An 18,511-nucleotide genomic window follows, 5' to 3' on the forward strand; every position below is an offset into this window, starting at 1 on the left:
CTGGAAAAAAATGATCAAGCTAATACTTGATTTGAAGAGAAAACACTCTGTATAGACCTTGAACATGAAGATAAAGCACATAGTGCTCAGTCACAGCCTTACATTCTATCTGAAACGGCATCATTCATAAAGTGAATGCAGGGTGCTTGAAGCAGGTCCCACTTCAGGTACTGAGATTTAATTTATTGTCTGTTTGCCACAAAGACAGCAATCTGTTCAACTCAAACATAAGATGCCTGACTAGTGTTTACATAGAAACAAGTATGCACTTATTAAGATTTACAACATGGATATAGGCACCTGTATCAGCCTCAGATCTGTTTCTCTCATTGAATTACAAATATGACTCCCTGTCTCCCCTCTTACCTCCTTCTCTGTCTCTCCCCCGGTGTGAATGGATGGCTTTTGCTCTGCCATGGCCGGTGCTGTCCATGTGTTTATTTTCTGGACTGTCTGACCGCCGCAACATCTTGCACGGTGGAGTGGCGTCGTTGTTGTCACGCATCTTCTCATGTCTGTGATCGGGGTGACTCTTGGATGAGTACTTAAGAGTCTGTCAAAACATGATATTTCTACATTGAACTCTGCTGCACAATTACTCTCTGACATGCAAAGTACATTAAAGCTGGATTGTAGCTGGTCTACTATGGTCATTAGCTAGCTGACCAGCTTGTCTAGAATGGTCTACCAGCTATTGACCATCATCTAAAATGTTCCATAACACTTCATAGGAGCATATTTGTGTCATAACATACTTTGCACGTCATTGCAAGACTGAACTGAGCACACAAAAGCCTATAAGTATCTTTCTCTCGGCCTTACATATAATTAAGCACCTCTTGATGGTCTACACACAATAACAATCGTTGTAATGGGATTTTGTTGCTGGATTGTAGCTGGTCTACTATGGTCATTAGCTAGCTGACCAGCTTGTCTAGAATGGTCTACCAGCTATTGACCATCATCTAAAATGTTCCAAAACACTTCATAGGAGCATATTTGTGTCATAACATACTTTGCACGTCATTGCAAGACTGAACTGAGCACACAAAAGCCTATAAGTATCTTTCTCTCGGCATTACATATAATTAAGCACCTCTTGATGGTCTACACACAATAACAATCGTTGTAATGGGATTTTGTGTCATTTGCTCGCGACTATCAAGACTATTTATAAACAACCTCGTACCCATAAATTCGTGTTTACGTATACACCAGTTTCTCTAGGGTAACATAATTTAGAACCTTGAATCAATGATAATAGACGTTACTATATTGGTAATTTAGAAGTAAATCGTTGTGGCATACAGGCCTGATGTAGCCGCTAGCGAGCTAACGTTAGCCTGTTAAAAGTCGCTAGCGCCCTGAGCGCGTTTTAAACATGATAAATTCGACGGGCAGGCTACTAATGACAGCACAAATTTATGTTTGCAGTGTAATGTAAATGTGTGTGTAATTTTAAGCCGAACCCGGGGAGAATAAGGCACTTTTTACTGTGTTTTACGCACAGAGGCCTAAACTGCTTCAAAAGCCTGCACTAGATTTACCCCATTTTAATCTTATTTGTTTCAGATCTACCTGGTAGGGCTGAGAATCCCTTCGGTCGGTGCACCTACAAAATAAACAAGAATAGGAGACAGAGGAATAGTTAAAAAAACATCTTCACAAACAGTGTCAGAAATTGCAACAGCTGAATCGGCTTCCTCAAGTTTCTACTTATTTTGGTTTGGCTAAAAATGGCGGATTGTCAAAGCGGAGAAGGAAAATCGGAGTATAAAACAGAGCTCTTTACCCATCGCCGAGTCTTGGTTGTTTCCTTGCATACATTACCATCAATGCCGTGTTAGTGTGTGTGAAGTAGATGCGAAAGATTGGCGACTTATTTTGATTTTGGAGTAGCCTATCGACGGCCCGATCGCGTAACGTTATATAATTTTAATAGTTCTATTGGAGTCGCTCTTCGCCTCTGCTAGTCAGTAGAGCGCTCTCGGTCCATCTCCCACTCTCACACACACCAAAACTCTGCCCCTATCTACAGAATAGCGAAGCTCAGCCTTCCTCACACACCTCAATCCGGGTTACTGAGGCTCGCTTCGGCTCGACTCGGCGACTCTCGGGTCATCCCGGCCACTGGTTGAATTGATCTTAGGCAGTGCATGAAGTAGAGATCTGCGTGAATGTTCGCAGTGCTAATAACGCGTAAAAATACACTGTGATTTCCATAGTTATAGAGAAAAGGGATGTGCTGAACGAGGTTTTATGAAGCAGTGTGCGGCTTTTACTACAAACTGTGTTGGTCCCTCGAAGCTTTTTACACAGTGCTCTACTTCACCATCTGGTGGTCAATAAAAATTACTACACCAACTGTGTCATTCAAGGTGTTTTGTTCATTGGATTGTCATTGTAAGGTTAATTTAATAAGCATATATGTCATTAGCAGGATTGATGTGTGTGTGTGTGTGTGTGTGTGTGTGTGTGTGTGTGTGTGTGTGTGTGTGTGTGTGTGTGTGTGTGTGTGTGTGTGTGTGTGTGTGTGTGTAGCGATTAATAGTTGTGTTTCACAAATGAAATATACAAATATTAATGAAAATAAAGACTTTCTGATCCTCAATTTTTACTCGCATCAATCTTGTGTCTTTTCACCTTCTCTAGGCCAATAAATTAGGCCTGTGTGATTTTTCATTGCACAATTTTTGTGTGTTCCTTACAAAACAACACCAACATGAACATTGTTAAGAAACACAAATGCAGAAATAAAAACAGTAATTTCATATTTTCATTCAAGAATAATTAACATCAATACACCACCTTAAAAAAGCTACATACATATAGGCATGACAGATATATTTAAAATATTGTACTAAATGGATATGGGAAATAGACTGTAAAAAGAGAGCATTCGACGCACTTTGTTTTTGAGCTCGACGTGAGGTAACGAAGCTTCGTTTCCACTGGTCACGTGACAGCGTCATGTCATGCCGTGTGTGTCGAAAACTCGAGACGTATTTCGACACTGGGTGTCGAACTACCCATCCCTAATAGAGAAATATGATTTATGAAGCTAAATTCAAGCTCTACTGCAGCTGTTGAGAAATGTTGAGTTTCAGTGGCTGGAATTTAAACTACTGAAATCTACTGGACATGTTGAGTCACTGCATAGCGCCATTGAGACGAATGAAGGTCCTGATGCAGCATGACTCACTGAAACAAGCGAGTTTCTCTTATGAGAGTACTCTCGTGTTGCTGAGCTAGCTTACGCTACGGGAAAAGCCCCTTTTCTCAAGAATACTGAAGCCAAAAATCATCCTTAATTTTGCATTAGTTTAAAACGCATTGCTGCACAGAGCAGACCTAGACGAAGCAGCTCGCGCGCCTATTGGTTGCTCTGCGGCAACTGCTGCAGCCTATCGATGGACTGTTTGTGACGTAAGCACCAATGGGGGCGCGGGCGCCCTCGCGCATCACGTCCCGCCAGAATGGGAGTGGCTTATGTCTATATAAGCCGAGTCCAGATAGGATGTTCTTTGTTTTTTCACCTCTTCAGCGAAGACTCCACATCGCTGAATCTCTGGAGAAGCCTGCGCCGTTGACGAAGCCCTCAGTGGGACGAGCATCTGCTTCGCAGAACAGGAGTTGGCCATCCTCGCCGCTTCTCCGCCCGTACCTGCTGCACTTTCCGGTGCCTATATCCTTTTCCTACTTGCTGTGTGTTCGCCCTCAAACTCACTTTCTAAAAGAGCTGAGGCGTTGTTTCAAATGCCTCGTTTCACTAAGTGCGGCTCTTGCAGAGCCCCTCTCAGTGATGGGGACCGCCACATCCTGTGCGTTTCCTGCCTGGGACGGACCCACGCCGACCTCACGCTTTCCCAAGGCGGCTGCCCGGAATGCGAAGACATGGCTATGTCGGCCCTGCGGGCTCGACTAGCCACGTTTGACGTGGATTCCACTCCTCCGTCTATTCTGTCTGGGCCATGCCGTAAAAAGCGCCACTCCCAGAGAGCTCCGGAAGCTACCACAGTGAGCGAATGCACGCTGCCCATCTCCCCGCGTCCATCGCTGTCTGGTTCCCCTGCCTCGATCACAGCAGGTCCAGCCGCGGCCGGACCACCATCAAAGAAACCATGTTTCGCTCTCCCAGTCCCCTCGACAGAGCCGCTGGAGAAGTACACTCTACAGTCAACGAGCCCGTCACTCGACCCGCTCGCCTGTTTCCAAAAGCCGTTTTCACGGCTACCCACATAAATCTCAAAAAGAGCATTTTCTCTCTGTGTCCAGCTCACGCTGCAGAGACTGTGAGTGTAGGAAATGTGCCCACTTCCCAGTGTTCACCCCTACACATAAGCACGGCCCGTCCAGTGTCACACACTCTTTCACGGCCCACCCCATTAAAATTGGCTCACGCCGCACATGTTATAAACATAGGTTATGTGCCCACTGTACAGTGTTCACTCCTACCCACAAACACTGTTTGTCATACGACACACTGCCTGGCTCACGCCGCGGATGTTATAAGTGTAGAAGTGGTGCCCACTACCCAGTGCTCGCCCCTACACATAAGCACAGCTTTCTCTGGGACTCACATGCACTCAGATTGTGTTCAGTGTGTAGAGAGTGCGCGCCTCTCTCAGAGTGAGGGCTTACATGCAAACACAGATGTCATTCTTCCCCTGGCTTTGAGTTTAAAAGCGTGGGAAATGATCCCCGGCGTGTCACAATGGGTACTGAACACCATAAAGAGAGGCTATTCGCTGCAGTTCGCTTACAGACCCCTGCGCTTTCGGGCCAGGATTGCAACTACGGTGAGAAACGAAGTAGCACATCTACTTCGTGCCAAAATAGCGAAACTGCTGGGGAAAGGAGCTATAGAAACGGTCCCTCAGGTTTCTAAAGCAGACATTTCCTTGTTCCCAAGAAGGATGGCGGTCTCAGACCCATTCTAGATCTCAGACGCATGAACAGAGCCCTCTGGCGGATATCATTCAAAATGCTCAGGACCAGACAAATCCTCGTGCAAGTTCGCCCGAGGGACTGGCTTATTTCAGTAGATCTGAAAGATGCCTATTTTCAGATTCAAATATCGGCCCATCACAGGCCTTTCTTACGATTCGCCTTCGAGGGCCAGAGCTATCAGTACACCGCCTGCCGTTCGGCCTTTCTCTAGCACCTCGCACATTCACGAAGTGCATCATAGCCCAGTCAGAGGCAGAACTGATAGCGCACACGGCTGTACTGCTCTCACATCTACAAGCCTTGGGTCTCCAGGTCAACTGGACCAAGAGCTCACTGTCTCCAAAACAGACTATCTCTTTTCTGGGAACAGACTTAGACTCTGTATCAATGACAGCGCGGCTGACGTCACAGCGCGCGCTGCAGATACAGCGCTCTATAGCCCTTTTCAAGGTCGACAGTATTCTCCCTCTCAAGAGGTTTCACAGGATGCTGGGCTTTATGGCTTCGGCCTCGGCAGTGCTTCGGCTGGGTCTGCTTCATATGCGCCCCCTCCAGCGCTGGCTGAAAGCGCGGGTCCCACTGTGAGCGTGGACCTCGGGCCATTTTCGCCTCAAGGTAAACCAGAGCTGTGTGACAGCACTGGAACCCTGGAAGGTGACAGACTGGTACCAGTCAGGTGTGGATCTGGGAACAGTTATGACACGGAAAGTAATCTCGACAGACGCCTCCAACTCAGGTTGGGGTGCCCTCTACGAGGGCAGGCCGGTCTTCGGCCTGTGGGCAGCCCAGGAAAGGCGTCTACACATAAACTGTCTAGAGATGAAAGCGGTCGAGAACGCGCTGGGGCACTTTCTCCCCTTCTTATGGCGCTTTTCCACTGCATGGTACGGTACGGTTCGGTACGGCTCACTTTGGCGCTTTTCCACTGCATGGTACGGTACGGCTCGGCTCGGTACGGATCACTTGTGGCGCTTTTCCACTGCATGGTACGGTACGGTACGGCTCGCTTTAAATGGTACCACCTCTGTTGAGGTTAAAGCGTACCGTACCTAGGGATGGGAATTGATAAGAATTTAACGATTCCGATTCCATTATCGATATTGCTTATCGATTCGATTCCTTATCGATTCTCTTATCGATTCTCATTGGGTGAGGGAATAAGTACAAATGTGTTTGTTTGTATTACCTCGCTTTAATATCTGATCAGAAGACACAGCACAGAGTATTAGTGGTTTGAACCTACACTGCATGGTCTCATGGTTCGGTTGGATTACGATTATCATGTCATCGATTCAGTTCAATTCGATATCTCGATGCATTACGATGCACTGCATCCAATTTTCAATTTTACTTCAAAAGTGATGTGTGCGTGCGCACGCGTGTGTGTGTTTGTTCGCCTGTTCGGGAAGTCGCAGTGACAGAAACAGTGACATTCCAGTTAAAGTTTCATGGGACTAAAGTCTGTTTATGCCATTAAGAAAATGAAATTCTGTCAAATCAGTTTTGTTTTAAAGAAATGTTCATTTAAAAGCAGCGCTCATTCAGTGTATAATGTTACCCTGAGACGCGCGCATCCGTCAACGAGTCCGTTGTTGAAGACGATCATCCATTTATAATCACGCGTAACAACACAGAATACTTTTAATTTGACCATCGGGTGCGGATACCTAAATCAGATAACATTAGGGCGGGTGGATGATTTGTTTTTGGCTGCGGATCCGGGTGATATTGGAGCTCATGCTTACTCTAAATAAGTCAGACTCTGCAGGCGTTATAACAGCTCGAGTGAACACGGCTAACGTGGTATTTCAAGTTAGTGGTATAGACCCCTTTTCAGTTGGTAAACATGGTGACGTTTTTCTGTGGGCGGAGCTTAGGTGGTTGCAGAACGATCCCTCTGGCCGCTTCCCTAACGTTAGTTTGCAATTTTTGTTAGCTTGTTTTTTAACAATGACTGGTGAAAATCCGATTTTATCTTAATGTGCAAGGTCACTCACTGTCCAGGACCGCGATTGTTATTTGCAAAAGTTAATTTTAACAGATGGAACCAGATCGGCTGACCCGTACACGCTCAGGCAATGGATGGGCGATCTGACAGGATTAACGTTAACTAGTGCAGCAGATTAATGGCATCTTTCAAGAGAATCGTTCAAATTGGTATAGGAGCATGAAATTTGGCACAGATACTCTCCAAGGGTCATTTTTTGGGAAAAAGGCGTTGGCCACCCAAAAATTCAATATGGCGGCCATTTTTTCCGCTATTTCTGTCAAATGCTCATTGTCAATTGTTCAAACAGTGATATCATGTAGGCATAACATTTTGTGAAAATACTCTCTTCAGAATGTTGTTTTGGAAAACAGTGCTTGTCCCTCAAAAATTCAAGATGGCAACCATTTTTCGAGATGGCCGCCATTTTTCTTGAATACTTACATATTTTTTTTCAAATGGTGATGCTATCATGAAATTTGGTACAAATATTCTTCAAGGAACATTATCATGGAAAAAGGTGTGTGCCACTCAAAATTCAAGATGGCGACCATTTTCAAGATGGCCATAGAATGTACATTTCCAGAAGAAAATGTGAGTGGGTGCTTGCAGTGGCAAAACTCGCCACTCGGTTGCTAGGGTGTGGTACATGATTGCATACGAGCCAACAAACATGTCCGTACGATGTTCTGGTGCCGAGATATGGCTTATTCATGTGTTCAGATGGTGGCTAGGTGGTTGCTAGAGTGTTCTGGGTCGTTGCTATGGTGTTGGTAGGCGGTTGCTAGGGTATTCTGGGTGGTTGCTATGGTGTTGGTAGGTGGTTAGTAGTTGTCACAGATGGTCACTATTGGAGTTCTTAGCATTTTCTTGGCATGATTTAGCACTTACTTAATCGCTATTAGCATGTAGCTGTTCACAGCTAGCATGTGTAGCATGTTGGAACTTCTGTTTGCTAGCATGAGTCAAAAGAGCCAACCCCCATCTCCATACGATGTTCCGATGCAGAGATATGCTGCCATGCAAACGCAAAAGACCGTAACTTCGTTTTTGGTTGAAAATGAATTATTGATATTTTTGGCACATTTTTGGCCTGTGTACTTACAGCTGCCATCAGTCCCTGTAACTTCTGATGTCCTCAGAGCCTTGTCCTGCACTAATGCGGTCAGATAGTATGCTCTTAACCCGCTCCATCGACAAATGTGTGATATCGATCGCGAAGGATATATGCAGAGTTGACAGAAAAGTGTTACACATGCCGTAGCAGGTATACAGCAAAGAACTAAAGCCCCGCCTCACCCAGTTCGGTTACCGGATCTGGTTGAAACATTAATGCATCTAGCTGAACCAAAACTTCGCCGGCGCTTTCAGCACCGCCCTGAACACGGTCGAGTATGGCAAGCCGTTTTAACTTTTATTCATTTCCAGGATATGAATTCTTGATATCAACAATTCAATTTTAACTAGTTAAAATTATAGTTATTGATATCAGGAATTAGATTTATACTAGTAACAATGGCATTTTTTGATATCAGAAATTACATTTCCACTAGTAAGAATGCTAATTCTTGATATCAACAATTACATTTTTACTAATTAAAATGCTCATTCTAGATATCAAGAATTGTATTTCAACTAGTAAAAACTATAATTCTTGATATCTGTAATTGAATTTTCACTAGTGAAATGTCACCATAGGCTGCCATTCAAAATCAATTGTTGATATCAAGAATTGATTTCTTACTAGTTGCAATTCCAATTTTACATATCAGAAATACAATTCTTACTAGTAAAAACCTTTATTTTTGATATCAAGAATTCAATTGTCACTAGTTGAAATGTATATTCTTGATATCAACAATTGAATTGCTACTAGTAACAATGTTCATTTTTGATATCAATAATTCCATTTTCACTAGTGACTATGTTAATTTCTGATATCATGAATGTGATTGTTACTAGTAAGAAAGCCATTTTAGATATCTGAAATAATATTGATATCAGAAATACATTTTCAGATATCAAAAATGAAAGTTTTTACTAGTAGCAATTAAATTGTTGATATCAAGAATAGACATTTCAACTAGTGACAATTGAATTATTGATATCAGGAATTCACATTCTTACTAGTAACAATGTAATTATTGATATGAAAAATTATATTTCTACTAGTAAGAAATCAATTGTTGATATCAACAATTAATTTTGAATGGCAGCATATGGTGACATTTCACTAGTGAAAATACAATTACAGATATCAAGAATTCAATTGTTGATATCAAGAATCTAATTGTTGATATCAAGAATTAAATTGTTGATATCAATAATTAAATTGTTGATATCAAAAATGTAATTGTTGCCTTATGTTCTTCATCACGTGACAATTTCATGGGCCGTCCTACACCATATTAAGTCAATGGGGCAACTTTGGGCAGCTCCTGCCCCCCAGGGGTGCAACTTTTACCCCGTTGTGGGGTATGTTCTTACAGAGCCTGCCAGCCTCTTCAAATGTGGTAAACCACACGTTTCTGCGAAATCCTCGCTCGGAGCTATGAATCGTCAAAGTTTGTCGCAATGGTAAGTCTATGGGATTTTTTCCTCCCTGGTCTGTTCCCGGCCATTTCCCGGGATCAACGCGCTGTGTGAAAGGGGCTATACATAAACCGCCAGGGCGGTCTCAGATCAAGGAGCCTCCATGCGTTGGCAGAACGCCTCCTCGTGTGGTCTCAGCACAACCTGCGCTCACTGACGGCGGCACATGTGCCGGGCTGTCAAAACGTGGGTCCGGACATGCTGTCTGGAGACAACGTTCCCCCAGGGGAATGGTCTCTGCACCCCCAAGTGGTTCAGTTGCTATGGGACCGGTTCGGCAGAGCGAAAGTCGATCTTTGCGCGTTGTCAGAGAACGCGCACTGCCCAATACTTTTGCCTGAAAAACAGGGATGCGCTGGCCCACGACTGGCCCAGCCTCCCCCTCTATGCGTTTCCCCCGGTCACGCTGTTACCTCAGGTAATCAAGCGAATCAGGGAGAGCAATTGCTCTGTGCTCCTCGTGGCGCCGCTCTGGCGGAACCAGGTTTGGTTCCCAGAGCTGATGCAGTTAGCGAGCACGGCCCCGTGGCCTGTTTCCGGTGAGAAGGGATCTCCTCTCTCAGGCCAGGGGTGCGGTTTGGCACCCGAATATTATACCCAAATTATGGGCACTGCACATATGGGCCATCAACGGGTATCCGCTGATCTCCCAGTAAAAGTGCTTAATACTATCACACAGGCTAACGCGCCCTCTACTAGACGGCTCTATGCTTCTAAGTGTTCAGTGTTTTCTAGCTGGTGCTCAGCTCGAAACCTAGACCCACAACATGGCAGCATTACGGAGATCCTCTCCTTCCTACTAGAGCTTTTGGACGAGGGCAGGTCCCCCTCCACGCTCAAAGTGTTTGTTGCGGCCATTGCGGCATTTCTGAAACCCCTGCATGGTCAGTCATTGGGAAGGAATGATCTTATCATCCGTTTCCTTAGAGGTGCTAGGAGACTAAACCCTCCGTGACCCTCTGGTTCTGGTCTGGGACCTCTCCACGGTCCTGGACGCTATGAAAAACGGTCCCTTCGAACCCTTGCAGTCAGTAGACTTGCGGGTTCTGTCTTTCAAAACCGTGTTCCTCATGGCTCTCGCTTCAGTCAAGTGAGTGGGTGACCTGCATGTGCTCTCTGTGAGTGTGACGTGCTTGTTTGGGCCTAACGACTCTAAAGTTGCCCTCAAACCAAGACACGGATATGTCCTCAAAGTGCTCTCCACTCCGTTCAGAGCGCAAGTCATCTCCCTGTCAGCCCTACCTGGGTCTGACGGCAAAAATGACATTAATCTCTTCTGCCCGGTCAGGGCATTGAGGATATATGTTGAGCGGTCTGCTGCGTTCAGGCAGTCAGAACAGCTCTTCGTTTCGTTCGGTGGCCGCAGCAAAGGGCTAGCCGCCTCGAAACAGACTCTTTCCAGAAGGATAGTTGACGCTATCGCGCTGGCTTATAGGTCTAAGGGCCTTCAATGCCCCTTAAGCATCAGAGCCTATTCAACCAGAGGCGTGGCCTCTTCATGGGCCTGGTCCAGTGGGGTTTCACTCCAGGATATTTGCAGGGCGGCAGGCTGGGCCTACGATTTTACAACCTGGAAGTTCCTGCGCTGCAGGCTAAGCTGTTCTCAGTCTAATACTTGACTGACAGACTATAACAATACAGCAATAAAGGTTCAGTCCGGCTCAGGTCCCTCCTGTCTGTGATTATGTGATAAGCACTGATTCCTATAGTTATAGGATTATGATATATTTTAGGCCCACTACTCGTTTGTTTGTACGAGTATGGTTCTCCGGGTACACATCCCTTGAGGCCATGTGTGGACACTTAAGTACGCACGCCGTTTTACATTGATTTGATTTGATTTATTGGTTTATTTAAAAGGGGACAGTGCAATTTCATAAAACGCATGAACAAACATGGTTAAAAAAGCCAGAATTAGCCAATAGGCTATTTTTCATCTGTAGTCCCCTGGCCAAGATGTAAAAAAAGCATTACAATACAAACAAGAAAATACATTTACAAGTCTATGGCAAATTGACTACAATATAACTACAATATAAATAACACTATAAGATAACTTAGGGTACACTGTACCTGTTACAATAATAAAACACAAAGGCTATGGTATATTAAATATATAATACAACTCAATAGTCTCGGCTTTTAATGTTGGCAGACATAATTGTTAATGAGCCAAATTTGCACTTTTTTTGTAAAAGCCTTGTAAGTGTTGAGCTGTCTAACCTCCTCAGGTATAGAATTCCATTCAGCGGCGCCCCTCACTGACCAGGCCGAGCGACTAAAAGCGCTCCTGCGCAGAGGGACAACACAGTCCCCTCTGGCAGAGCTTCGAGTGACGCGCTCTGAGCTGTTTCTTTGGCTAATGAATTCAGCCAGAGGAGCTGGGGCCATTGGGTTCCCGTAGCGTAAGCTAGCTTACGCAACACAAGAGTACTCTCTTAAGAGTAGCTACTGCTTCGCCTAGGTCTGCTCTGTGCAGCAATGCGTTTTAAACTAATGCAAAATTAAGGATAATTTTTGGCTTCAGTATTCTCGAGAAAAGGGGCTTTTCCCATAGCGTAAGCTAGCTTATGCAACACTCGTTCCCTCATCTAGAGAGAACCGAGGTTACGTTAGTAACCGAGAGCGTTTTTTGCATACCCGATCACTATTCAATACTAGGCTATCTCTTCAGACTCTTCTTAAGTTGATATGAGTAAAACAAAACATTTTATTTAAAAAAAGCATTAGTGGCACATATGCCATGTTTTGTTCATCTAACATGAGGTTAACATGAAAAGTAGATTTAAACAAATGTCTGCCAGCAGCAACTACAGCTGTGAGTTTTCTTGGGTTGTGAATGTATCTGAACCTTTGCACATTTAGACTATAGATTTTGTTTGTTTTTCCATGCAAATTTTGTGCCAACTCTGCCAAATGAGATGGAGAGTGTGCATGGACAGCAATTTGCAGGTCATAGGCCTATACAGATCTTTGGTTTGCATTTTTGAGTTAATCCAGATTTAAAACCCAGTCAACTAAATTATTTGTGTAGCACTTTATTTAATACAGTTAGTTTCAAAGCAGCTTCTCGGAAATAAAGTAGAAAATCACATTGCTGCAAAATCCATAAATTAATAAATAACTTAAATTTTAGCTGTAAAACAGCTATAGACAATAATGTTATTATGTAGCTCAATTTAGTTCAATAACAGTGTCAATGTTGCAAAGTTCATCATCAAATTTAATTAAGCTATAAAGCAGCTCTACAGAATACAATATAATTATTCAGCTCAAGTAAGTTAAATATTGATTCAATTTGGTTCAGTGTAAGTGTCGATGTTGCAAAGTTATTCAATTTTGAAATAAATTCAATTCAGCTATTGAGCTTTCCAGTACATCAATTATGAAACAAATCCAAAGACAATAGTGTCATTATCCATGTCAATTCAGTTGTTTTGTTCTCATTGTCCTATTGTGCTCTGTTTTTAAATGGTAAAGATGTTAACTTTGAGATCTTCCAGAATGTTTAAGGTTTTATCTCATGGTTATAACAAGCAGGCATGACTTTAATTCTCACATAATTCATGTCTATATAACTCTCCCCATATGACAAAACCAAAGGGATTTTCTGATGTCTTTTTGAAAAATGTATTTGATTTTCTTCCAATGGATGATATGGTGTTCATAGAAAGGTTTTGGCTTTATTTGATTCTCCACAGTTTTCTCCTAATAACATAATCTTGAATATCCACAAACAGTTAACACATTATATAATCTATTTATATATAAATTTAAATGAACACATTAGGTACCTTGCTAATGGTTACTTTAATATAATTGTCATTTCATTTGTTTCTTTATCTTTCCACTCATTTTAACATTGCAAGATTATTATTACTGAACTAAACAAATCTAAACTTATACACAAGTAATATTTCACATGCTTTGGGACTCTGTAATGCTGGAAAAGAACTTTTAACATCAGTGTTAGCTCACTTTTTGAAGACACACTGTTTATTCTAACAATGGAAGCAGGTGCATCAGCACACTGATTGCCTGTGCCCTTTCATTTGAGTTCCTGGTGCCTGTTTGCAGATACATTTTCCAGAATCAGTTCACTCATATCTGCACAATAGTGCAAATAAAACAAGCCACTATTTCTAGTATTCTAAAATATTACCAATTAATCTTTAATTAATTAAGCTATTGAAGGTCCAAATAAGACATTACATGTGGGTTATTCTGAGAGAGTTATTCTGAGCACAGCATATATATATATATATATATATATATATATATATGGGCACTGCTGTGCTGAGAATAACCCACATGTATTGTCTTATTTGGACCATCAATAGCTTAATTAATTAAAGATTCATTGGTAATATCGTTTTCATATATTCTTCTGTGGGTTTTGGTATATATATATATATATATATACACAGGTCCTTCTCAAAAAATTAGCATATTGTGATAAAGTTCATTATTTTCCATAATGTAATGATAAAAATTAAACTTCCATATATTCAACTAATTAACTCTAAACACCTGCAAAAGATTCCTGAGGCTTTTAAAAACTCCCAGCCTGTTTCATTACTCAAAACCGCAATCATGGGTAAGACTGGCGACCTGACTGCTGTCCAGAAGGCCATCATTGAAACCCTCAAGCAAGAGGGTAAGTCACAGAAAGAAATTTCTGAATAAATAGGCTGTTCCCAGAGTGCTGTATCAAGGCACCTCAGTGGGAAGTCTGTGGGAAGGAAAAAGTTTGGCAAAAAACGCTGCACAACGAGAAGAGGTGACCGGACCCTGAGGAAGATTGTGGAGAAGGACTGATTCCAGACCTTGGGGGACCTGCGGAAGCAGTGGACTGAGTCTGGAGTAGAAACATCCAGAGCCACCGTGCACAGGCGTGTGAAGGAAATGGGCTACAGGTGCCGTATTCCCCAGGTCAAGCCACTTTTGAAGCAGAAACAGCGGCAGAAGCGCCTGACCTGGGCTACAGAGAGAGTCTGGAGGAAGACTGGGGAGAAGGAAATGCCAAAATGCCTGACAAGTACCCACAGTTAGTGATGGTCTGGGGTGCCATGTCAGCTGCTGGTGTTGATCAACTGTGTTTTATCAAGGGCAGGGTCAATGCAGCTAGCTATCAGGAGATTTTGGAGCACTTCATGCTTCCATCTGCTGAAAAGCTTTATGGAGATGAAGATTTCATTTTTCAGCACGACCTGGCACCTGCTCACAGTGCCAAAACCACTGGTAAATGGTTTACTGACCATGGTATTACTGTGCTCAATTGGCCTGCCAACTCTCCTGACCTGAACCCCATAGAGAATCTGTGGGATATTGTGAAAAGAAAGTTGAGAGACGCAAGACCCAACACTCTGGATGAGCTTAAGGCCGCTATCGAAGCATCCTGGGCCTCCATAACACCTCAGCAGTGCCACAGGCTGATTGCCTCCATGCCACGCCGCAATTTCTTTCTGTGTCTTACCCTCTTGCTTGAGGGCTTGAGGGATGGCCTTCTGGACAGCAGTCAGGTCGGCAGTCTTACCCATGATTGCGGTTTTAAGTAATGAAACAGGCTGGGAGTTTTTAAAAGCCTCAGGAATCTTTTGCAGGTGTTTAGAGTTAATTAGTTGATTCAGGTGATTAGGTTAATAGCTCGTTTAGAGACTCTTTTCATGATATGCTAATTTTTTGAGATAGGAATTTTGGGTTTTCATGAGCTGTATGCCAAAATCATCAGTATTAAAACAATAAAAGACCTGAAATATTTCAGTTGGTGTGCAATGAATCTAAAATATATGAAAGTTTAATTTGTATCATTACATTATGGAAAATAATGAACTTTATCACAATATGCTAATTTTTTGAGAAGGACCTGTATATATACCAAAACCCACAGAAGAATCAATTAGGTCAAGAAGTATGTTTTCAAGGTCGCATCTGATTAAGCGCCATAATGTTTTAGCAAAATTACTATACCCACACACATAAATTTATTTAAAACTGCATTTACCGTTTTTTGCACTGTTTACACCATTAAAAAAAAAATTACCAATCCTTTGCTTCTTCTGCTTGTAGTAAGCAAGGTCAACAAAATGTGATGATTGGTATTATAAATTGCAAGCTGTGTTTAATTATTATTTTTTTAATTTGATTTCAATATAATTTCATGGTTCCAGGTTATGACGGACAAGTAGAAATGATATTTGTCCTAACCTTTCTTCAAAAATATAGTGTAGTTCTCAGTCCAAGTGTCATCAATCTCATATATTGACCACAAGAGGGTGCTGTAGTATTAATGTAAAGATTTTGCGTGGTTTGTATGTGCTGGTTGGGCCCTGTACCCACTTCAAAACGAAGAGGGGCTCTGCCTCTTTTTCTTTCTTTCTTTCTTTCTTTCTTTCTTTCTTTCTTTACCATTTACCATTGGTGATTGTATTTTTCATTTTTGTTGTGTAGAAACTGAAGCCACGAGGAGGCATTGTCTTATTTCAAACTTGTCAAACCAGTCTGAGTAGTAAATTGCATCACTGAAGAAAACCACTGAGTGAGACAACAAGGACTTAGCGTGTCGAGACGGATCAAATCAAGTTACTAGAGATAGGCGAGATATTCAAATTGAAAAAAAAAATGGTGGTCATGTGCTCTAGAAGAGGAAAGACAGGTGTTCTGTCGTTTGAATTCTTAAGAACAGAATTACCCATTCTCTCCTGGAAATTACCCCTTGCAAAATAACATTCAAAGCAACAAAGAAACATGTATTTATGATTTATTTACGTTTGCACACTCTCCCTGTAGACCTCTTGTCCTCTTATAATAAAACATTTTTGGAGAGAATAAGGGCAGGTGTGGCATATGATTGAGTATGTAACCGCCAATCGGATTTCAGGATTACACTTTGGTCCCGCCCTATTTTAGTTAACTGTCCAATCAATACAAGGATTACTTCCGCCGCCTGCCTCGTTGAACGCAGATTGTACGAGGCGTTTTGCCTGGACAGAAAAACACGTTGGACGCAAAGACCTACTCAAGCCTGGGATATTTTAATTTATTTTTCTGCATTTTTTACCTTTTAGAAGCAAACTGAAGGCAAGTTTTTTCTCGGGAGTGACCGCCCAAGAAACCCAAGACATCTTGGCTGGACTTCCCAAAATACAATACTTACACAGCTCGAGTGAGTAAGTTAATAACAACTTCTTTCTATACAGGGACCACACATATTTACGGCGTTGTTTATATTTAAACATGACTACAAATCCAAAATTTTAGTCTTTGAGGGGAGTATCAAAAGAAGTTATTTTGAAAACTGGAGTATAGACTTGTTTTTCATTGTTTTTGTGTGTCCGGTTTTGCTCGAGCCAACGGTCGGGTACACTTGACATCGCGAGTTCTCTGTCAAGTGCGGCCGACCATTGAGCTGAACTGGACAGGACAAACAATGAGACGAGCCCACAATCCTTGATGCGTAGAAAGGATCTGCTTTATTTCAGCAGAGAGTGTTGACGCGGAGCTTGACACTGACATCACCGGGTGGGTTCGCCCTGAGTAACAGGGTAAACTCCTCTCTCATCTTGAGTGCTCAGCTGCTAGGGTTGGCCTGACATGCCCTAATAAATAATAATAAGTGAATGTATGTCAAATAGTTTAATTTCACCTAGTGCTGCTGCGTCTGAGTTTACAACAAGCCATGTGCTGTTCTCGGCAATTTCTGTTGGAACTTTAATGTTACTTGTTCTATACTATACTGCTAGAACTAGCCTATACTTTACTATGCTTTGTTGTTGTGATACATGTTAGATAGAGATCAACTATTATTGGTAGCGCTTTACAATAAGGTTTAATTAGTAAACATTAGTTTCTACATGAGGTAACATGAACTTATTATTTTGTTTATTCATACACGCATTAATGTAAACCCTAAAATAAAAGTTACCTACATATTTATGATCAAGTTAATATTCATTTTATATACACACACAATTACTATGTTCTTGCCTTATACAAATACACTTTATACTCAAATAGAAGCAAATCAAATGGCATAGTCTAGGTTGTATGTTTTGCAATTCCTGATCATCATGTGCATCTATCATATCTTGACCCTAGTTGATAAGGCCACTTGGACAATTTGCAAAACTGAGAAGAAATTCAAAACAGAATAAACTGTACTATGCATTTCTTTGATAGGTTCAGCCCTCTGGGATCTTCCTTAGCAACAGACCATTTAATTGTAAAAGCAGAAAAAGCAGTGTGATAGTTTATTCTGTGACCATGAGCAATTGTGATCTAGTGAAAATGGTTAAGTATTCTAGTAATAAAATATGAGTGAATGCACTCTAACCTTTGTTCAAATAGGTACTGCGAGGTTTCTCAGTCCTGCTGCCCTGTGGGAAACGCTGGAGACAGTGGTTTGTTTGAGACTTACTATCTGCTGTGTCAGATATCACTGCTCAGAAGTGCCCTGTCTGCACTCTCTCTGATTCCCCTCTTCTTGACCTCTTTACACACACTCTCGCTCGTCGTCTCGTAGTGTCAGTTGACAGGCTGACGTTACAGTCCATGTCCTGATCGCTCCCTCTTTTGACGGTTGTAACCTTTTAGAATGCAAGTAATTAAACACGGGAGGGAATACAATGCCTTGACTTTACCCAAAGTCATTAGAGGTCCGTTAGCATAATTTTTTTCTGAGACTAGAATGCAGAGAAGCCCCTATATCCAGTGCTTTAAGTGGGCCGGTACGCGCCGGTACTCAGTACCGCCACTTCCAAATACAGCTCTTGAGCGTACCGCCACCTCTCCGTGCACCCAGAACGTACTTTTAGCGTACTGGTACGCTCATTTGCACATCTGTTTTAATCCTTTGGCTGCGCTGCCGCTTTTCAGAGCGCCCTTCACAATGAACGCTTCCTAATTCGTCCCACTGGGAGCAGAGACTACATTACCCATACACTCTTGAGTAGTGAAAAGCGCATGCGTCGCTTTTGCCGCTGT

General features: G+C 42.5%; 2 protein-coding genes across 4 annotated transcripts in view; one reads left to right on the forward strand and one right to left on the reverse strand.

Moving 5' to 3' along the window:
• The window catches only part of waca (WW domain containing adaptor with coiled-coil a), a 37,590-nt gene extending 35,532 nt beyond the window's left edge, over window positions 1-2,058 (reverse strand). Inside the window, exons 1-3 of one of the 2 annotated variants that reach the window (XM_077200946.1) lie at window positions 1,793-2,058; window positions 1,579-1,612; window positions 367-553 (exon numbers count right to left, since the gene is read on the reverse strand). In XM_077200946.1, coding sequence (XP_077057061.1) covers window positions 367-553; window positions 1,579-1,612; window positions 1,793-1,833 — 262 coding nt within the window. In that variant the 5' untranslated portion in view covers window positions 1,834-2,058. The remainder of the gene's footprint in view (window positions 1-366; window positions 554-1,578; window positions 1,613-1,792) is intronic. The other variant, XM_077200947.1, reaches the window with a different exon arrangement.
• A 14,409-nt stretch (window positions 2,059-16,467) lies between these two features.
• mpp7a (MAGUK p55 scaffold protein 7a) overlaps window positions 16,468-18,511 on the forward strand; it is a 214,547-nt gene continuing 212,503 nt past the window's right edge. The window contains exon 1 of one of the 2 annotated variants that reach the window (XM_077200955.1): window positions 16,468-16,694. The gene's annotated coding sequence lies outside the window, so the exon portion shown is untranslated. Of the gene's footprint in view, window positions 16,699-18,511 lie in introns of both variants that reach the window. The other variant, XM_077200956.1, reaches the window with a different exon arrangement.

This window comes from Siphateles boraxobius, unplaced genomic scaffold (genome assembly GCF_051911475.1).
Source record: "Siphateles boraxobius isolate OS27281-9 unplaced genomic scaffold, OSU_SipBor_1 46, whole genome shotgun sequence".
Classification (NCBI taxonomy): Eukaryota; Metazoa; Chordata; class Actinopteri; order Cypriniformes; family Leuciscidae; genus Siphateles; species Siphateles boraxobius.